Source organism: Zootoca vivipara, chromosome 4 (assembly GCF_963506605.1).
Source record: "Zootoca vivipara chromosome 4, rZooViv1.1, whole genome shotgun sequence".
NCBI lineage: Eukaryota > Metazoa > Chordata > Lepidosauria > Squamata > Lacertidae > Zootoca > Zootoca vivipara.
In genome coordinates, this window is record NC_083279.1 from 51,222,396 (window position 1) to 51,245,853 (window position 23,458).

A 23,458-nucleotide genomic window follows, 5' to 3' on the forward strand; every position below is an offset into this window, starting at 1 on the left:
AAAATTCTACAAGGCAGGCTTAGGCAGTATGTGGACCGAGAACTCCCAGAAGTGCAAGCTGGATTTCAAAAGGGCAGAGGAACCAGAGACCAAATAGCAAACATGCGCTGGATTATGGAGAAAGCTAGAGAGTTCCAGAAAAACGTCTACTTCTGCTTCATTGACTATGCAAAAGCCTTTGACTGTGTCGACCACAGCAAACTATGGCAAGTTCTTAAAGAAATGGGAGTGCCTGATCACCTCATCTGTCTCCTGAGAAATCTCTATGTGGGACAAGAAGCTACAGTTAGAACTGGATATGGAACAACTGAGTGGTTCAAAATTGGGAAAGGAGTACGACAAGGTTGTATATTGTCTCCCTGCTTATTTAACTTATATGCAGAATTCATCATGCGAAAGGCTGGACTAGATGAATCCCAAGCCGGAATTAAGATTGCCGGAAGAAATATCAACAACCTCAGATATGCAGATGACACAACCTTGATGGCAGAAAGCGAGGAGGAATTAAAGAACCTTTTAATGAGGGTGAAAGAGGAGAGCGCAAATTATGGTCTGAAGCTCAACATAAAAAAAACCAAGATCATGGCCACTGGTCCCATCACCTCCTGGCAAATAGAAGGGGAAGAAATGGAGGCAGTGAGAGATTTTACCTTCTTGGGCTCCTTGATCACTGCAGATGGTGACAGCAGTCACGAAATTAAAAGACGCCTGCTTCTTGGGAGAAAAGCAATGACAAACCTAGACAGCATCATAAAAAGCAGAGACATCACCTTGCCGACAAAGGTCCGTATAGTTAAAGCTATGGTTTTCCCAGTAGTGATGTATGGAAGTGAGAGCTGGACCATAAAGAAGGCTGATCGCCGAAGAATTGATGCTTTTGAATTATGGTGCTGGAGGAGACTCTTGAGAGTCCCATGGACTGCTAGAAGATCAAACTTATCCATTCTGAAGGAAATCAGCCCTGAGTGCTCCCTGGAAGGACAGATCGTGAAGCTGAGGCTCCAATACTTTGGCCACCTCATGAGAAGAGAAGAATCCTTGGAAAAGACCCTGATGTTGGGAAAGATTGAGGGCACTAGGAGAAGGGGACGTCAGAGGACAAGATGGTTGGACAGTGTTCTCGAAGCTACGAACATGAGTTTGACCAAACTGCGGGAGGCAGTGGAAGACAGGAGTGCCTGGCGTGCTATGGTCCATGGGGTCACGAAGAGTCGGACACGACTAAACGACTAAACAACAACAACAAAGCAATAGTCAAATGTCTTTCTCAAATCTACAAACATTTCTTTATAAAAGCTTTATAAAAACTATGGAAGGCACCACATTGAGCCGCATGAAATGGAAGTCGATCCAGACCAACACGGCTACCTACCTGTAACCAGATTTATAAAAGCTTGTGTCGTTAAATTGTTTAAAATAGTAAACAACCTCAAGGAAGTCTGTTTTATCACCTTCTAGACTGAGAACTTCCTCAGTCAAAGGTGAACTAGATGTCAGTGACTCTAGAGCAATGTGGCTGCAAAAGGAGAGATGAAAATACGAAGTCCAGGAAATGATTTGATGTTAAAAATATTTAGTTTTTCCACAAATGGTATTAGTTTTCACAGAAATTGTAAGGTCATGGTTACAACAGGAATAGTGTAATACTGCCATTTAGTGATTTGTTTGTCTTCCCTCCCTCCTGTTTTCATATGTTTCAAGGTGAAAGACTGACATCATTTTGACTTTAGTATAAGGACACTTCAAAGTCTGACCCTAAACCAGGCTTCCTCAACCTCTGCCTTCCAGATGTTTTGAGACTACAATTCCCATCATCCCTGACCACTGGTCCTACTAGCTAGGGATCATGGGAGTTGTAGGGCAAAAACATCTGGAGGCAGAGGTTGAGGATGCCTGCCCTAAACCTAAAGGTAAAGGGACCCTTGACTGTTAAGTCCAGTCACGAATGACTTTGGGGTTGCGGCGCTCATCTCGCTTTACTGGCTGAGGGAGCCGGCGTACAGCTTCCGGGTCATGTGGCCAGCATGGCAAAAGCCGCTTCTGGCAAAACAGAGCAGCACACAGAAACGCCATTTACCTTCCTGCTGGAGTGGTCCCTATTTATCTACTTGCACTTTGACGTGCTTTCAAACTGCTAGGTTGGCAGGAGCTGGGACCGAGCAACAGGAGCTCACCTTGTTGCGGGGATTCGAACCACCGACCTTCTGATCGGCAAGCCCTAGGCTCTGTGGTTTAGAAACCTAGAGTGCTATTAAGATACACATCATGTTTGTATTTAATATAACACTACTCAGCTTTTTTCCTTTTCAAAAACAACATGCTTACTCTAGGGAAGGAGCCAAAGCATAATGCTTTAAATGCAAAAGTTCCCAGGTTCAAAAGCCCTGCCCTCCCCAGCTAGAAACAGTGCAATAAAGTGTTAAAAGCAACTGTATAATCAGCAAGGAAACAAATCAGTTACATAGTTGTAAGTGAATCTCACACAGACCCCACAAAATGCAGCAAGACACAGACTTTCAGGGAAAATACCTTAGACAGAAAAACAGAACCTTGAAGAAAGAAAGAACCTTGAAGGTGGGGACACTGAGAGGAAAACGTAACAAAAATCCTCAACACAGAATCACTTGTACACCCAGTGACGAAGCTCACAACTCTGAACCAGAACAAAGATCACACACTGAACCAGAACAAAAGACCAGAAGAGCATCAGTGAAAATAGGTCTGCTTCAAGTGAAGCAGGAAAAATGAACTGTCACTTCACTCCAAGGGAGGAGATGACTCAGAGATTCCCTTGAAGTGATGGCATTATTTCCCGCTTAAGTGACTGAAGGATTACAAACCACTTTGTGGTGTCCTAGTTAGTATACACTCAAAAACAATACTGAACAAAATGGACCAAAGCTTTGACTCAGCTTCATGTGCAGATTTACTTAGAAGTAAGTTCCGCTGAGTTTAATCAGTTTTACTGGAGTGTTGTATTTTCCATTGTTGTGTCTCAAAGTGCTTTCCTTTCCTTGGTTTCACTATCTACCTCAAAGTCTGATTTTCTAGTTCTCTGCTTAATATTTAAGATGTACTTCTAGCACCATTTTACAACTACACACAGGTCCTGCTATCGGAGCACTTGTTATCCAAAATGCCCACTTCCTTACTTTTTCTGTTTTCAGGTTGGAAGCAGCCATTTTGGGCAGAACCCATGGAGAAAGGGGGGAGGGGAGATGTGACAAATTAGAGCAGGAAAGATTGGACTGGGAACTGCTTTTCCTTTGTATTCTGCTAGTTGGCTGTAGCAGCTGCAGGTGGAAACCAGGGAGGGAGGGAGATTGGACAAATCATGGATTAGAAATGTTTCCATAGGATAATTGGAATGTATTTGAAATTAATTTGTATTTGTATAAATTGTAAAACTAGGGTAATATTGGAAAACAAAAATGTATTTGGCAAAAAGAAAAGAAAAAAGAAATGTTTCCATAGGAAATAATTGAAATCATCAGCTCATTGTGTGAACACTCATCTAACAATCAATTTTCTGGGGACACGTTATGTTTGGATAGTAAGACCTGTGTGTAATTGAGTTATAATGTAAATGGTTTTCCATCAATGCAAAGTGCGCTCAGAAAACTACTTGGAAACCCCTAACTGAGGTCCCCCCTTGTCTCCACAAAACATGGTACAGACCAAGTGATACCCACTACTTTCCTGATGGTGAAGAGGATGAGCGTAGAAAAGGCCAATACACATATTGGGTTGAGCTGTGTCTCTGGAATGAAATGAGTGAATGGTCTCAGAGCAAATGGCCTAATTTCTGGCTATGCTTCTTCATGCTGCTATCAGCTTTTTTTGCTCCTTGCCAGGTAACATTTTCACAAGGATAGATAATAGCCACAGTCTAGAGAAATGGTCACGGAAAACCTCAGCAATCTATGGCAATAAATTCAGTAACATATTTATTACTTTATGTACTCTGCTCTGGTGATGTGTTGTATCTACCATTTTCAATGTTTGAAATGTAGCACATGTTTGAAATGAGCGATATGTCTGATTTCAAACTGCAAGTGCCATAAATTACCATCTTGTTTACGATGATTAAATAAAACCTTTGCTTTCATTTGAAGTTTATGTTTTCGATTCATTAGCTACTCAGGAAAATATAAGCTTCTTGGTCTGAAACAGCACTACTGAAAGTACGTGGAACTTTTGTTAATTATGAATGCTCTCCAGAGAGAAGGATACACCCGACAAGTGGTTTTCAGGGAGTACAAGTATCCTAGTAAAGCAAAAATCCAGTAATCCAGATTATACCTACTTAAATGCAGTTACTGCCTTCAGAACCATTACAGTTTGATTTGAAAGCCTACATAAGACACTTCTTAATGGATTACTGGCTTGCCAACTACAAATACTGTAAGAGACCAGTAAAAGAATGATTCAAGTAATAGATGCCGTACTGTTTGTTAGTTCTACACATTGTACAAGAATTTAAGAATGTCAATATACATTCTAAAAGTCTGTACAAATGTATATTTTATTTCATCTTAAAAGTACAACCACCTTTCACATCACCATGGCTGTCAAATTTGTTTGCAGTATCTTTGTATTAAAACAAGGAGACTTTTGTGACACAGCAGTCCTTAGCAAATATGTTATGTGCCAAGACAGAACTTTATTAAGGCTTCAACAGATATGCATATTTCTAAGGTAATTACACAGAAATCCTAAAGTTCAGTAAATAAAGGCAGTTTGCAGGTCAGAGCTTATGCTTTAGGTGACTTGTTGCTCTTCCCAAGACAATGAAAAAACTCACATGTATAGAATTTCTTTCAGCTTCTAATTTTAGAATCATGCTTCTACTTATTCAGCAAGTATTTCAGGTGGTTAATTTAAGGCTGCCTACACAAAGATATCAGAATGCAGTTTCTCAACTGCTGTATTCATGTTTACCACTTATTTCATTTCTTCATTTCTATTACTTATTAGGACTGGGGGAAAAATAGTTTCACAAAGGCCTCAAAGAGAGCCATTTTGACAAAAGTCCCTGTCTTGAAGATTAAAAGTGCACTTTGAATAAAATAGATGAACTGTAACTGTAGAAAGTCAATATATTGCTTGTGCAATTTTTGTCTGAAATGAACTCCTGAAATTTATACTTACCATATCTGTGCTAAAACTGGTTGAGGTAACCCAGACTGGAAAAAAAAGTTTCTGGCTTGATCACCTGTCAGAAAGGAGGAAGTATTTCAAATGGAATGTCTTAAGAATGATCAGAGAACCAATGTACAATAAATAAAGTTTCTAGGTTGCACCTTTAGAGTGTTCAGTATACTGCCAGTTATCCTTACACCAGGGATGTGGAGCTTCCCTGGAGCCCTCTGTTTGTCGCTTGATTAACTCCAATCATCCTTGACCCAGGGTTCTCCTGGCTGGGGCTAATAGAAGCCCCTGCCTTTTACCAACCATGTACGGTAGATCAGTATTATATAAATTGGAGGCAGGGGAGATTATGCCATTGAGCAATCTGCTTCCTTTTGCCTTCAAGGAGCCTCTGCCTTCAGAAAGAACCCAATGTCAAGTTCAGTCTGGCCCCATCCATCAGTCAGAAAAAGAGCAGCTGTATGGTGCCTACGTACCTCCTCCGTGCCAGAAAGAATACTTGGTTCCAACTACCAATTGCCCTGGGATGGCAGGGCTGAAGGGAGGAACTCTCTGGCCTCAGCCTTAACAAGAGGAACAATGGCTGGATTATCAGCAGCACCTCTGTTGTCCAAGTAAAACCAACAGCAAGGGAAGAACACTGTGGCTCAACTGGATGTAGTTGTCTCTTTATTCCTGGCAATGTCAAACCAATACTCTTTTACCTCTACTTCCCTTCCCTTGCATGCTTTGTGTTTTTAGTTTGTAAGGTTGGTGGACAGGCCTATATCTCATCTTTATTTATGTGAACTCCTCTGGGATACAAAAATTATAAACAAATAAAGAGGGTGTGATTTGAACTGGGCACTTCCAAGTCCACAAGTAAGCCTCTTAGCTACACTAGCTTTAAAAAATCCACATTACAGTCACCGAAGACTACATTTTATTAGACTAATACTGAGATACTATATTAAAATGTGTTAAAGGGGACATGAGCTAACTATACATATGATCAGAATCACAGAAATCACACAGCAATGAGTTTTGCATCTTTCCTAGTTTCATTTTGGCAATGCATTTACAAACATTTCACTTCAACCATTCATTTTTAAAGGACTGGTACTTCCTTTGCTTCTCCTTGCAGTCTTAGAGAACAAGTAGCATTGCTAAGTTCCCTCTTGGATGCTTGATCTGGGGCAGCCCAAGGAAAAACTTAAATTGCATGATGGTGCGTATCATTGCAATGGAAATTACACATGAGAGCTATGGCATTACCAGTGATAAATCCAGATATTGGTTTCAAACTGTGGAACTGTTGATCATGTTTAGCTCTCTCTTCCACAGTTACGGCCCAGATGTCCAGGTTGCCTAATTCAGAAGCAAGAGATTGAGATATTGTCAAGAAAAATAGGCTTTACAAGTAATGACAGCATCAGCTATTTTCTCAATGTGCTTTGAATAATCTAAACACTGCTAGACTTGCAAAAAAAGCCCTCCACCCCACAGTGGCTGAAACAACTCCCAGTGCTTCATGGGATGCTGAAGGAAGGAAAGCTCAGCAACTGTTATAGAGGAGACCAATAAGCACATATCCTTTGCTGTGCATACAGCAAGCTGATAACACAGGCTGCTAGCAACACAGCTACAGCTTGCTGCTGAAGATCTAGAATCTATGAATAACAGTTGCCAGAACCCACTGGCAACCATAAATATCATTCTGGTGATCAAAACAGTAAAAAGATTCTTGTATTACAAGAAGATAGTGGTTTAGTCTTTTAAAATGGCATCAGGATGTATCTTATACAGTACTAAGATGCAGCACAACTGTATGGGTTGGTGGGAAGAACATCCTCTACCCTGTAACATCCCTCTAGTCAGCAGCAGGTACAAAACAAGTAAGACGCATACTGCAGTCTCCGTTGAACAAGAAGCAAAAAGCCTGACCTCCATCTAACTATTGGAAAAGTAACTAGCTACCAAGGCCAGTCAAAATGTGTGAATCTCCAGCAAAGGTGGAAGAATTGGATCAGCAGGTGGGCCCCCAACTAATTTTAGGCATAAATCCCCACCTAAATTGTATGACACAATCTTATCAGACCCCTGGGCACTGGTTATATTTGAGCAACAAGCTCTTGCTGCCTTTACCTTCAGCCATCCCCTGAATCAGCCTCCCCCACTTTCAACAACCACCCAAGAACACTCAACACATATAAGCAGTAGGGTGCTTTCTTCAACAACTGTAACTACACACTAAGTTTATTAGTGTGCTCAAGCCCAACTACATTTTCCTCATGAAGCTGGAAAGCAAGCATGAACAAGAAGCATTGTGGAGAGGGGGAGGAGAATCCTAATACTTACCAGCAAAAGGTGTTGGAAACTGAGCCATGGTTCAATCACCTTTAACTTGCTAATAGATGCCTGGGGAGTAAAGAGTGGCACATTAAGATAAGCAGGTATACAAAAACAACTCTCTACTTCAGAGGTATTTGCTTACTATCATATAATTTACTGATATACAGAAAGAGAGAACTTATTTATAAATGCAGAAGTCATATAAATATAATCAAGGCAAAAATGGTTTCCAAATGCTATAAAATATGAACTTTTGATCCCATCCTTCCTGCCAGAGAAGCCCAGGGCAGCAAGCATAAAATGTTAAAGCAATACAATATTCATCTTTCTTCCTGCTCCCAGTTACAACATTGCTCCTTATTTCAGAACCTAGTTGTTCTTGGCCATCAAAAACCCAGCCATCTGCACTTAGCTGCATTCTTAGAATGGCCTTTTATTTTTACCCTATTGTTACCCTGCTTCTGTCCTCCACTGGCCCCTCTGCCAGTTACCAGTTCAGAAACCTCACTCATTACCTCTGCCTACAGCTCTGGATAATTTCCCTTTCTGTGTGTAGTATAATCTGTATAGACCCCCTGTCCGTATACAGTACTGAAGATTGAATTTGGATCACCAAGTTCTAGAGTTTCACATTATTAGACAGAGAAACAGCAAATATAGTGAAAGCAGTGCTTTCAATTATTTTATCCATATCCTGGGGAAAAATGATACACAAGTTTTTCTTACTATGAATCAGCAATTATGCTCTGGAATATGTGCATGCCTGCTATGACTACAATAATTTTGCAGTTACCTTCTAAAATACTAAATAGCTTTTAGCCATATTTCACTTTCCCCCAGAAAACTCCATTGGAATTATGTGTGATGTTTAGCAATTACAACATGAAGAATGCTAATAGGTCTTTGTTTTCCCTAAAATCTGATATCCACCCAAATAACACCAAGAACCTATGTACATTCCATATCTATCCAGAGGTAACCCATTTGAGAAAGACATCACCCTTGAGTAAAATAAAGTATGTGGGTTGTATTCAATGTTAGTTATACTGGGAACAGGCTCTTTGAAAATAATGGACATGACTAACTTAGGTCCATTAATTTTAATGCAGCTACTCTGAGAATAACTTTAATGAAATACATAGGATTGCATTCAACCAAGTCTCAAGTAGTTTGAGGGAACTTGTGAATCACTTAGGACAAAATGCTAGGTAACCTCCTAACACACACAATAGCAAGCTTTGGAAAACACATGACTAAAAAATGCAGACATAATAGCCATTTATTTTGTTAACACTCAAGATTCACTGTTCTATAGCAGTCAGAATATGTTGTAAAACAAGTATAGGGAACCTACTGCCCTCCTAATATTGTCAGACTTCTACTACCATAAGCTAAGTCAGCATAACTAATGGGTGTGGATGATGGGTACAACAGCCCAACAACAGCTGAAGGATCACAGAGTCCATAGCCCTGCTCATAAAAGTTGTCACCTATGGTTTGAAAGCATAAAACCTTTCTTATACTTTCAGACTGGATAGAATATGAATAGTAGTAGTAGTAGTAATTTATTTCTTGTACCCCGCCCATTTGATTCGTTGTCCCAGCCAATCTGGGCAGCTTCCAGTCCTGCCTCTGCTCCTTACCTTACACAACAGCAGAACATAGGAAAGGAGCAGCCCAGGTTTCATTGTCAGCAGAGTCTGTTGACTCCAAGTAAGGAAGCCTCAAACTCTCACGAACATAAAATGCTTCTACCCACTCAAACCTCTCTTGTACCTACGATACATTGACGATATCTTTATTATCTGGACACATGGACAACAGACCCTGGAAACCTTCCACCAGACATTCAATGACTTTCACCCCACCATCAACCTAACAATGAACCAATCTATGCAAGAAATACATTTTTTGGACACTACTATAAAAATACAGGATGGACGTATAGACACCACCTTATACAGAAAACCAACTGACCGACAAACATATCTACATGCTTCTAGCTACCATCCCAAACATACCAAACAATCCATCGTATACAGCCAGGCCCTACGTTACAACCGTATCTGTTCCAACTCTACAGACAGAGAATCTCACCTAAGAGATCTACAGCAAACCTTTTTAGAACTAAAATATCCACCTGATGAAGTTAAACAACAGATCAACAGAGCCAGACTGATACCTAGGGAGAACCTGCTGCAAGACAGACCCAAAAAAGAAAATAACAGAACACCACTAGTCATCACATACAGCTCCCAAGTTAAAACATCAGAGATCTACAGCCTCTCCTGGACAATGACAGCTCCCTTTCTCAAGCTCTGGGAGGAAGACCTTTCATTGCCTACAGACAGCCACCCAATCTTAAACAACTCCTCACCCACAATAATACAACCACCAGACTTAACATGGACACTGGTACCAGAGCCTGAAATAAACCCAGATGCCAACTTTGCTGCCACATACACCCGGACAACATCATTACTGGCCCCAACAACATCCAACATACCATCTCAGGACTATTTAATTGCTCATCTTCTAACATTGTGTATGCCATCAAATGCCAACGGTGCCCTTCAGCTCTCTATATTGGACAAACAGGCCAAACCCTACGCCAAAGGATAAATGGACATAAATCTGACATCAGGAACCATAAGACGGAAAAACCAGTAGAACACTTCAATCTCCCAGGACATTCTATACAAGATCTCAAAGCAGCTGTTTTATTACAGAGAAATTTCAGGAACAGACTGGAAAGGGAAGTTGCTGAATTGGAAATCATTACCAAGCTTAAAACCATGGAAGCACCTGGGATGAATAGAGATATCGGATTCTTATCTCATTATGCATGATCAAGCTTTCTTTAGCACCTCAGCCCAGGACTAATTGCAGCCATCAGCAGCCATTAACACCCATCTACAGGTTTACCACTCCCATCAGCCCATCTCCCATTCCCACCCACCCCCACCACCCTCTGTATATATTTAGGGTCTGACACTTCTGTTTCTAGTGTATCTGAAGAAGTGTGCATGCACACGAAAGCTCATACCAAAATATAAACTTAGTTGGTCTTTAAGGTGCTACTGAAGGAATTTTTTTATAAAATGCTTAAGTACTCCAATAAATGAATGGCACTCACTCATTCTCTCTCTCCCAAATGCTCCCTATCTCCTGATCTTTTATAGACTCTGCATAGTTCAATATGTTAAAATATGCTAGCCGCATTAGAGGCCCCCATGATTGTTGATCATTATACCCCTAAGGAAAAAGATTGAACAAGATGGACCCCATTCAAACAATAAATTAGAATGCATAGTAAATTACAGAGAGATTACCAAATTACTACCATAGAAGTAAGTACAACAGAAACTTAAAACCACATCCATTTGCTTAAAAGAAAAGTATGTTTTGCTTTCACTTTAAGTAGTTAAAGTGAAAAAATTAAAGATTTGAAGAAATTACAGTGAGTGTAATTTCCAGGCTTTCATCCATATAAATCATTTTGATTCAGTTGATTAAGGAAGTTTCATGCAATATAATTGAGAAATAAAAGCCACACACCATGGAGTCCTCATAAGGTCTGGCAAAGGGACATATTTTTTTTTTCAATTAGGGTTGTTACTAACATTGTCACAGTGCTAACTTTGGCTTTGTAGCTTAGAAGAATCTTAAGCAAAAATGATGGTGTTAGAAAAACATCAAAGAGGGGGAAAACCAAGCATCATCCTATGAGGGGCTGCTTATTTGGAATGCTAATATTCTTATTTTATACAGAATCAGTGTGCATGGTGCTTTACAAATCACAAAAGAACAGGTACAAAAGAACACAGTCATCATGAGTTCTGGTCAGCAGTCCACCTGGGTGAGATCCCAAGGCTGGTAGCTGGGTCAGTGAGTTTTATCTGGGAGTCTGCATGAAGTTTATTCAAATGAGCAAACAAGACACAGATCAACAGCAAGAATAAATCAGCCTAGCAGGAGAGAGCAAGAAAGTACATAATGACAACCAGTACTTGGCAATATGTCCAGGCCTGGACTGACCTAGAGCAGGACGTTTCTATGGGGCTTTCATCCAACTGCAAGACTGAATGTTAATTGTATGGACAATGTAATAACAATTGTAATGAGACCTCCGGGTATAGGTTGGCATATAAACCATTCTTGAACTTTTGGGTGCATAAAACTAGTATGCTCATCAAGAGGGCAATGAAACGCAGAGATAATGATAAACCTTAATCTTGCTTTCAGGTGTAGATTTGAGTGGTATAAACTCCCTTGGGTCCTTCAATGATGACCATATTGGTCCAACTGCTGAAAATGGAATGGGTTTATTGGTGTGGGGAGATTATAGGCAAGATGGTCTGCATAGGGATTTGTTTTCACCTCTAGAACTGGGGTGTTCTTGTCTATCCCCCTCCCTTTCTAAGCTTTAAAAAAGGTAAACAACTCAAGGGCGATCTCGCCCCCAAATGTCAACAACTTTGGCTAACTTCCCTCGTTGGGTGACCTCCACAAAAAATACTGATTTCTTTATTTTGGGTTCAAAAAAATAGGGGTCATCTTATATACATGTCTTATACACAGAAAAATATGGTAATAACAATCATCTGTTCCTTAGCAAGTCTTAAACTTAGATAAATACAACCTCAGATGAACAACAGCAAATGACTTATTATGCTGTGTCATGATTTATTTAACAAAAATGAAGCCAAAATGAAGAAGCCATGTGTGAAATAGAAATTAAGACTGGTGTTGGTAATCAAATGCCGTTGCTAAATTGATCATCAACAAGCGTGCCCACCTTTATAAAATCCAAAGTTTTAGCAGTTTGCTGGTCTGGAGCATTCAGGTGTGTTTTAACACAATGCTAAGGAGGAAAGACATTAGCAATGCTCTTGGAGAAGCAACTGTTGCTTCCCATAAAACTGGGAAGGGTTATAAGGCCATCACCAACCAATTTTAAGTCAATCATTTTAGAGTGAGAAAGATTATTCAAAAGTGAAAAGAATTCAAGGCAGTTGTAAATCTTCCCAGGAGTGGACGTCCCAGCAAATTCACCCCAAGGTCAAACTCTGCAACGGTCAAAGAAATTGCAAAAAGCCCAAGAGTTACATCTCAGGCTGTACAGGACTCAGTTGGTATGTTAAATGTTAAAGTTCATGACAGTACAATTAGAAAAAGACAGAACAAGTATGGTTGTTTGAAAGGGTTGCCAGGAGAAACCCTCTTCTCTCTTAAAATAACATGACAGCATGGTTTAGGTTTGCAAAGTTGCATCTTAACAACCACCAGACGTCTGGAACAATGTCCTTTGAACAGACAAGACCAAAGTGGAGATGTTTGGACATAATGCACAGCAGCACATTTGGCAAAAACCAAACATAGCATATCAGCACAAATACCTCATACCAACTGCCAAGCATGGTGGTGGAGGGGTGATAATTTGGGCTTGTTTTGCAGCCACAGGACCTGGGAACATTGCAGTCACCGAGTTGACCATGAATTCTTGTGTATATCCAAGTATATTAAAGTCAAATGTGAGGCCATCTGCCTGACAGCTGAAGCTTGGTTGAAATTGGGTTGGGCAACAGGACAACAAACCCAAGTACACCAACAAATCTACAACAGAATGGCTGGGGGTGGGGAGAGAATCAAGGTATTGCAATGGCCCAGTCAAAGTCCAGACATCAACCTAATTGAAATGCTGTGACAGTACCTTTAGAGATCTGTGTCACACCCAAGGAATACAGAGACATAAATAACAAACTAGACAACTTTGTCTGTAGTTCACAAAAAGTTAATAATGTAGAGCATTTCAATACTGTGTATTACATGAAATCTTAAATAATGCATACAGTGCCAAAATAACAACTTGTGCAACTCAGTATCTCATAGGCAAACAGTCCAAACAGTTCTGAAATAAGTTCATGAGAGCAAGTTTCCTTGTGTATACTTGTGCTGGTGCGATCCCAACAGAATCCTGAGATACCTGGATTTCAATCTGTTTTGTGAATCTTCTTCTGGTTGGCCCAAAAAGGAACTATGGTATACAATGGCAATTCAATGCTCCACCAAATAGACCAGCTCCCACCTTAGAATGGCACTCATATACAAGATGGCCACATCCGATTCACTCTCCCAGGTCCATGCACCACACAAAGTGGTGGCAGCGAGTGAACTTGGGGCTTCTCCTTGCAGCTACAATAAAATGAAGGATCAGATGCAGCCTGGGCAAGTCAGAGGCTTCCGCGCTGCCGCCCTCCCAGAGAAGAGCACAGGAAGGACTCAGGAAAGTGTCCTCCTCCCCTCACAGCCTGCAGGTAATGCGCGCGTGCGCACACACATTGACAAAGCTGCTCATCCTGCACCCTCCCTCTTTTCCTTGCATGGCAGCTTGGGGACAGCGCAGGAATAAGTGAGAGAGAAAGCAAGAGTGCAGAACAGGGGAGGAGCTGGCCTGAGGAGCCCCACTGGCAGGAAAGACGCTTCCCTCACCAAAGCAGCTGCCAGAAGGTAAGCAATGGTGATGATGGTGCTCCCTGCGGGGGAGACCTCTTCACCTGGGTGGCAGGAACCCTGGTAGGTGGGCAGGCAAGGAAGCATCAAGCAGGTAACTCACCTCCAACCTTTGCATCAGGCTATGTCCCTCCCTCTCACTGCCCCCTCCCCTTGCCTGTGCCCCCACTTCCATCTTTTAATGTGAGTACCAGCACTTTTTCCCCCTAGAAAAGAAGCACTAGGAAATTCACACTGACATTCCAAGCTGGGTAATAATCAGTGATACATTTTTTTGCAACTCTGAAACCTAACTGGCACCATACTGAATAACGACAGCAGATAAAAGAGGAATTCTCAATTGCTACACTATATTAAGAAAAATTGGCAGTTTTAGCACAGACAAAACTGAGATTTTAAAAAAGCAATGCACTTTTAAATAGTGAACACACTTGTGGGGCCCCCCCCAAAAAAATCGCACCTCTGCACATGATTCAAGGTTGAGGCATGAGTAAATATTAGCAAAGGGTGAGTAATAAATTATGATAAATTGTATACCATGTTCACTGCACAACTAGCTGTAACCCAGACTTCCTGGATTAGACACAGTACAAGAATCAAGGTGTAAATAGAAATTACATTTGTAGCCAAGTAACACTAGCAGCCTGAGTGTTTAAGAGTGCATTTTAGCAGGTATGGCTGCTGCTCCAACCATTTTTTGCCAAAGCAATTCTTACATTGATAATCTCAAGGCTTGATTACTGCAATGTACTTTATGTGGGACTACCTGCAAGCCCAATCTGGAAGTTCCAGCTAGTGCAGAATATTGTGGCTAAACTGCTGATCATAGAATCATAAAATTTTGGAGTTGGAAGGGACCCTGAGGATCATGGGAACAAACTACTGACAGCATGTAATACTGGTGCTTAAAAGCTTGAACTGGCTGCCTAATGTTACCAGGCCAAGTTCATGATTCTTGGGGGAGTCTTTGTTGGTGGTCCTCCACGGCTCAAATGCACAGCTTGTAACTACTAGAATCGATGCATTCAGTAAAAAAAAAGAAGTAGTATGCATTCAGTATTGTGGAACTCCAACCAGACTGAGATTAGCCAGACATCCTCTTTGCTGGCACATGCAAAGACTTGGTTATTTCACTAGACGTTTAAATGAAGTGCTTAGGTCTGAGATGAATTTTCACTGTTCTTATTCTTTGTAAGGGATTGGGGTATAATTTTATGTACATTGTTTAGAAATGTTAATGATTAAGTGATATATAAGCACCTTAAATAAATAAAATGTTAAATAAATACTTTTCTCCACATAAGATACCATTTTGGTGCTGAAGGTGAACTTTTTGCATTTTATTAGGACTATTAGAAGTACCATAAATCCACTTGATAATGGGACGCGAGTGGCGCTGTTGTCTAAACCACAGATCCCAGGGCTTGCCGACCAGAAGGTCGGTGGTTCGAATCCCCACAACAGGATGAGCTCCCGTTGCTCGATCCCAGCTCCTGCCAACCTAGCAGTTCGAAAGCACGTCAAAGTGCAAGTAGATAAATAGGTACCGTTGTGGCGGGAAGGTAAACGCCGGCTCCATGTGCTGCTCTGGTTCGCCAGAAGTGGCTTAGTCATGCTGGCCACATGTCCTGGAAGCTGTCTGCAGACAAACGCCGGCTCCCTTGGCCAGTAAAGCAAGGTGAGCGTCGCAGCCCCAGAGTTGTCCGCGACTGGACTTAACAGTCAGGGGTCCCTTTACCTTTACCTTAACAGTACAACTGCACTGGTCTCATATGTACAGCAAGATTCTAATTCAAGAAGCCAAAATGTTTACTTTTCAGAAAGTTGTGTGTGCATGCAACTGTGTACTTCTTGCATTTAACTTGAGAATAAAACATTTAGCAACATTTAATTTTAGAACAATAATTTGTTTTTAGGTTCTATAGCAATTTTTCAAGCAAAGCCTTGATTTGCAAATTAGCAGCATAATCAAGTAGTTCATTAGTTTAATTACCCAAACATAAATCCAAAGGGAAGTCTGCTTAATGAAACACAATTCTTCAGCAAACCAATAGCTTCTAAGCTGTTTCAGGCACAGAGCCATCACATGTGCGTCTAACAACTAAGCATGAGTCTTCAGCAGCTTAAAACGATGGGTCAGCTGAACTGTGGATCAATTATAAACCAACACGCAAGATCCAGATGGCAGAACAGCGCAGGGAAAGCACTAGCTCTGCCATTCCTATGGTAAGTAATACAAAGTATTGCTGTACCCTTATCTGGAAGACAGGGACAGACTAACTTCTGTTGTATATACCGGTACTCTGGTAATCTGTTGGTTAGATTACTGCAACCCTATAAGACTGCCTCTGAAGATGGTTCAGAAACTCCAATACAATGAAACATGCAAATAAGCCCTTATTTATACCTCAAACCAAACACACCTCAAAAGTAATATACCCTTTCTCTCCTGGCCATGTGAGAAGAGAGGAGTACAAGCCTTCCAGCAAAAGTAGCTCCTGCCCAGAGGTGAAACATTACTTCATGTGCATGCAAAGCAAACTCAGCAAATCTAAATGTGCAGAATACAGAGAACAGAACCAAGCTTTAAGGAGCCTGGAGCAAACATTATCTACATATTGTGGTTAAGGAGAAATATAAGAACAGCCTACTGGATTAGGTCAAAGGCCTACCTAGTCCACCATCCTGTTCTCTTAATAGCCAACTACTAATCAGGATTCGAGCACAAGAGCACCCTACCCTCCTGTGGTTTCTGGTAACTGATATACAGAAGCATTATGGCATCCAACTGTAGAGGCAGAGCATTGCCTAATAATAATAATTTATTATTTGTACCCCGCCCATCTGGCTGGGTTTCCCCAGCCACTCTGGACGGCTTCTAACAAAGATTAAAATACATTAAAATGTCAAACAATAAAAATTTCCCTAAACAGGGCTGCCTTCAGATGTTTTCTAAATGTCAAGTAGTTGTTTATCTCTTTGACATCTGATGAGAGGGCATTCTACAGGGTGGGTGCCACTACCGAGAAGGCCCTCTGCCTGGTTCCCTGTAACTTGGCTTCTCGCAGAAAGGGAACTTCCAGATGGGGGTGGAGACGCTCCTTCAGGTATATTGGACCGAGGCCATGTTGATAAGTGCAGTTTTTAATCCTTGTTAGTCTTAATGCTGTTTTTTATTATTTGTATTTTTTCTATTCTATTTTTGCACTCTACTTTTCTGCTGATATATTGATTAGTTGTACTGTATTTTGAATGTTTTATTGTCAGATGAAGTAGAATTATATATATGAGACTATAACTGCTCTGTGGAGGAAGTTCCTTAAAAAGCAGGATACAATTTTAAATAAAACAAATCTAAACGCAAGGTTGCTAACACAAACTAGCCAATATAACAATGTATAGTTTAAATATTCAGCACAACCACTACATTGGTTTGATTTATTATACAGCTACTGATCTGATTACACAGCTACAAATTTTCAAACAACAGTATCACAGTAGTTTAAATATTCATTATGATTACCAGTTCTCCTTTACATACATAAAATATTTTTTTAAAAAAGCAACTGCAATTCAGCCTCAAATAAGATGCAATATTCCTTGCAATCTCTTCAAATTTAATGTTTGTAATTTATATTCTGCTCTTAAAACCCATTAAAACCATATAGTATTCAATATATTCTGTGGACCAAGTATTTATCCATCAGGAGCCTAACCAAAAAAAACCCCACAAAACACATTTTCAATTAGTACCTAAAACCAAGTGAAGTTTGTGCCAGCCAGAATGCTACAGATGAAGTGGCTTGCTTCTTTAAGAGCCCTCGCTGATGGCACTACTGACAAAGCCGAAAGAGCAGATCTCAACTCCTGGGTTAGTTAATATTGGGTGACAGTCTCTCAGATAAAGCCATATAGGGTTCTATATGTCAAAACTAAAACCTTGAATTGGACTTGACAGCTAATTGGCAGCCACTGCAAATGCTTCTACGCTGATGCAATATGGTCTCTAGGTAAGAGGCCCATAGGATCCTCACAGCTGCATATTGTACTGGCTGCAGCTTCTGAACAGTCTTCAAGGGCAGCCTCATGTAGAATGCATTGCAATAGTCCAGATAGAAAATCACTACAGCATGAAGCAAAGTGGCCAAGTTGGAGAACCAGCTGTGTCTCTAGCAATAGGTGGAATCCAAGAGTATTCCCCCCAAACTAAATACCTGACCTTTCAGAGGGAGCATAATCCTGCCTAGAACAACTTTCATACCCAAATCCTATACACGGAAGCCACTAATCCACAGTGCAGAACCTATCCTCAGATATAGGATGAATGGTAAGTGGAATTTTCTTGAGAACTTCTATTTATTTATGTCTGCCCAATGCAAGGCTTTTCCTGCTGCCAACATATGTCATATAGTCAACAACTGATTAATGTGTGTCCAAATGACTCACACTGTCAAACCTGGAAGCAATCCAAAAATGTCACTAAACGGATGGAATGGAGGCAGAACAGGGCATGCTTATATGCACTCCGCTGATGCACGTAGGGGCTGGGAATGGAACCCCCGTGCGTAACGGTCATTAAATGTCTTTTCCAGATCAAATACAATATTCACATAACACTTGCATGTGTTCAAAATGGATGCCTTTACAGAGCACGCTATGAATTTTTTATGTTGGAACATTTTACATGTGCTCTCCGTATTTTTACATTAATGAAACATTCAAAAAGGTGTGCAAGGATGCTGCCAGGGCTGGCTTTTATGTTAAGACAAGCATTTAGTGGAGAAGGATAAGTAAAGGTTGCTCATGGACTGCAGAGCTGAAAGCCAGTATACTCTGGCCACCCACACGATGTGTGTGGAAGGGGGTCTATGTAGGGGAAACAGGGATTAGCAAAAATAGTCTCCACTTCCATCAGCAGGATCCCTCCACTGGATTCAAAAGCCATACATAGACGAAAGAATCTTTCCATCCATGGAAAATGAAATTAGAATCCAACCCAAGTCTAAAAGAAATATGAAATTTAAAAATGTTATGCTATGCTCAGGGATGCTCCCACTCACAGGAGTGAATCAACAGCATAATAGCAATTATGATAGTCTAATATAATAGCTGTCTTTCCTGTTTTAAAGCTAGAATCTTCATTTATTTTCACTTTATCAAAATCATCAAGTCAAAGAAAGAACAAGGATCAGAAGCTACATACCAAGGTACTTCACTATTCAAGGAGTAGTCACTAAGGCTTTAAGTTATTTTAAACTTTTCATAATTAGCCATCGCCATTTAGTTGCATTGAAAAAGGTTAGCATTCTTAACCAGAAGCTGCTGCAGACATAATATTTGTGTGTGGGAATGGTAAGTTGCAAGTCTAATGAGGTCTTAGGAACCTTGCCAGATTCTTCTTCTTCTTCTTCATCTCAGACTCACAATTCACCTTTAGAAAGCTGTCTTAAGAACAAGGTCTTAAGAACTTATCCTCAGATACAGGTCAGATAGATATTTGTACTATAATATAGAAGTGGAAGCCCTATACATCTAATAAATATTTCATAATTAGCGCCTCATATATATGCAAACAATCATTGTATGCTTAGATAAACAAAAATATGTAGCTAAATGCTAATAAGCAAAGTTAGAAATGTTTGGTATGTTGCATGTCTACCAATATTGAGTTTAAGACATCATATAAGCACTATTTGGTTTAAAGTCTCATCATATTGTGAATTTTGAGCACTATACCAATAAAATTATGTTATAGATTATGATGTTATGTTATAGATTATGTTGTTGTAGAGAGTATTGAAATATAACAACCCTTAAAACACAATGTCAAAGCTTATACATTATGCTAAACCATAGTTAATGGTCCACCACAAATGCAGAGATTGTGCCCATTCCCTTCTAGCTAAGCAATATATATCTGGCTTAGCAATATATCAAAACCAGGGATCAGAGTATATTCTGTTCAAACAAGCTATGATTGGAAAACCAAGAACAAACCTTGTCTTAACTGTGGCTCATTTGATGCAGCTTGTTTTATCACATCTGGACTGGACCACAGTCTCAATTATTAGCTGTTTTCTAGATCTGCTATGGTCCATGGGGGTCACGAAGAGTCGGACACGACTAAATGACTAAACAACAACAAGATCTATTTACTGGCATCCCAACCCTGAGCTTCATCTATTTACTTACAGATATCCCCTATTGATTCCTTTGAAACATACCTCTGAGTAAATTATTACTTCTTAAAAAGCTCACAGAAAACAGACATTTGAATATTTATCAAGTAAACTTGGAAAAAGCTAATGTCCAACTAGAGTACAATTAAAGAGAGACTCTAAAACAATCAATTCCTTTTACTGCAGTTTTAAGCAACACTTTCTCTGTTAACTCTGAAGCAAAGATTCTGGGCTTAATACACTGGTGAAATTGTTCTCAAACAGCTCATCTGTGTGAAAACATGACTGCTGTAAATCTGCCAAAGTGAGAGCATACAAGTACTAATCACACAAGCTCGAACGGTCTGTGAGCTGCTTGAGCCTAAATGCCAATGGTTCTATGGTTTGAATTAAAGAGGCCTTTAAGTTAGACCATTTCCATCTTTTTGCCTGCCTCGCTAGAAATAAGCATTTCCTCCACATGCCATTGGCAGCTTTCCCTTATATCCAGATGAAACTAACAGTCCCACTTTTAGTTACACAGAAGTGTTGAGATACTGTAATTTTTCTTCCAGTATTTTAATCACACCATTTTTGAAGTACCAGGTCTGGAAGTTGGGATTTATTTAAAAAGTAATACTTAACTATAAACCACAGAAACAACAAGCATGCATTCTCATTTATTATTCCTTAAGTTTCAGGAACTGATGAGAATCAGTAACATATATCTCAGTGCATGCTACTAGGCACATACATTATACATGCAAACTCACAAGATTTAGAGATCTCCAGCAGTAATTCACTCTATAAATCTAAACATAAATCCTAGAGACTAGGATCAAAATCATTGTCTCTACTGAATACTTAGTTTCAAATAAACATGCATAGAAATGTAAATAAGTTAAAATAAGTTCTATCCCATTTTCCAAAAAGTTCAAAGCAAATAAAAAACAGTAGATAGCAGTCAAAAACAATCAAAGAAGCTGCACACAAACACACAACTCAATTAAAAGCAGGCAGTTGAATCCAGACTGTCATTTAACTCATGCCCTGTTAGTCACGACTAACACTTCTCACCATTTCAGTGAGCTAACGGCAACTGACCATCTAAACCAGGCACGTCCAACAGATAGATCGTGATCTACCGGTAGATCACTGGACATCTGTGGTAGATCACTGGTAGATCAATGGCTCCCCCCAAAGAAGCTCAACAACTTTGGCTCCCCTAAAGAAAAGCTCAACACTTTTGCCCTGGCACCCTCCAAAATGTGACTTTCCTCCTCCCTAAAAAGCTCAACAACTTTGACCTGAACCCCCAAAAAGGGGGGTAGATCACTGCCAGTTTTTAACTGTGAGTAGATCGCAGTCTCTTGGGAGTTGGCCACCCCTGAATTCTAAACTAGCAGCTATAAATATCTTTTTTGAATGTAATTCAATTTCCTCATTTGAGAAGATGCATTTTAATAAAAACTCTCAAACAGACTAAACACACTCCAAAGAGTCAAATAGGAAAAACCGAGAGTTCAACAAAGCTGATAGAGTTCAAATAACTTCCTAAGAAGTTACGTATTCACATAATTTAAGAGGAGGCCATCAAAGAAGGGGCAAGGTAGCCACAGAAAAGGCTGTGTGGATTATGTTGCAAGTTCCAATACATTCAATAGAACTTACTTTAGAGTAATCATGTATGAATCTCAGTTACTCTTTTCTATACCAATTCTGTATATTAACTTGTTTTATGAAAAATGTTCAATTAAAAAATGCTGTTATCCATGCTCTGTTGACAGCTTATTTAAAGTACTTCAATGTATTGTTCAAGGAGCTGCTTTTGAGAACCACCTGGGAACTAGAATTTCTGCAAAATACAGGAACAGGTTTCCTAACTAAATTGGGTGCATGGAACTTCCAATTCTCAGACAGCCGGACACCAGCTCTCAGTCTTCTCATGGGACAACGTCAAGTGTTGGTTTTAACCTTTGAAGTACTAAACAACTTGGGAACAGAGTATCTAAAGAATCTCCCCCTGGTACAATTGATCTGGCTTGGCATTAGGTTACTGGTCCTAGTCATTAGAAGGTAGGTGGTGACCAAATTTAGTGTCAAGGCACTCTGCCTCTTAATTCCCTCTCTGGAGAACTTGGCCAGGCACTATTCCTGCATTATTTTTGATGCTATATAATTTGTTTGGGCCTTTTAGATATTTTATATATTTTTATGGTATGAATGAATCTTACTCTACTGCATGTTACAGCTATTTTAATATAATTTTATATTTACTTTAACTTCCTGTAAGCCACCCAAGCTTCAGCAGTAGAGCAGCTAAATAAATTCTGAAATCTTGCCAAGTATCCTGTACCATTCTTACCAATAGGCTTTCCTAATGCTTGGTCTATGTTTTACTATTTCCACATATTTAGTTCAACAATATTTTTCATGTCATCAGTATCAAAGATAGAAAATCGAGAATTTAATTTTTCTGCCATTTTCTCTCCTTTTTCCCATCACTAAGCTGCCACAGTCATTTCTTAACCCAAGAACATGCCTTGTTGTTTGCCTTGTTTTTTAGAATCCATTGCTATCATATTTAACTTTCCAATACAGTACAGTACCTATTTTACCCTCAATATTTTCTACAAAGTATATACTAAGAATATAAGGGTCAAACCAACTAATAAGAGCCCTTACTAAAATAGTTTTCCTGGAGGGCTACCTTGAGACATGTGGGAGGGATGTTAATTTACTATCACATTAAGAAAACTCCCAGCAAGTTCTGTACATATTTCTCTTTTATCATTGCTGGGATGTGTCAATTGGGAAGCTAGGTAGTACCTCTCAACAGCCAGCCTCTAGACTAGAGCATACTGTGATCCTGCTATTCACTCTCAATATAGCTTTTAACATTTTGCAACACACTACAGTGGTACCTCTACTTACAAATAACTCTACTTACGAATTTTTCTACTTACAAATGGAGCTCCATCTGCCATCTTGGATGCGGTTTAGATAGGATTTTTTTCTACTTACGAATTTTTAGATAGGGTTGCTTCTACTTATGAATGTTTTCTCCCAATCTATGGGATTCGACTTACAATTTTTTTCGACTTACAAATGTGCGTTCGGAACGCATTAAATTCGTAAGTAGAGGTACCACTGTACTGTTTATAAGTACAGTGGTACCTCGAGTTACAAATGCTTCAGATTACCAACTCCACTAACCTGGAAGAGTTACAGTACCTCGAGTTGAGAACTTTGCCCCAGGATGAGAATGGAAATCGTGTACCAGCAAGAGACCCCATTAGCAAAAG

General features: G+C 39.9%; 1 protein-coding gene across 3 annotated transcripts in view; it reads right to left on the reverse strand.

Annotated features, from left to right (window-relative positions):
• The window catches only part of ITSN1 (intersectin 1), a 91,517-nt gene that overhangs the window by 66,097 nt on the left and 1,962 nt on the right, over positions 1-23,458 (reverse strand). For all 3 annotated transcript variants that reach the window (XM_035115543.2, XM_035115542.2, XM_035115545.2), the window contains exons 2-4: positions 7,489-7,548; positions 6,406-6,498; positions 5,152-5,215 (exon numbers count right to left, since the gene is read on the reverse strand). In XM_035115543.2, the coding sequence (XP_034971434.1) occupies positions 5,152-5,215; positions 6,406-6,498; positions 7,489-7,516 (185 nt within the window). In that variant the 5' untranslated portion in view covers positions 7,517-7,548. The remainder of the gene's footprint in view (positions 1-5,151; positions 5,216-6,405; positions 6,499-7,488; positions 7,549-23,458) is intronic.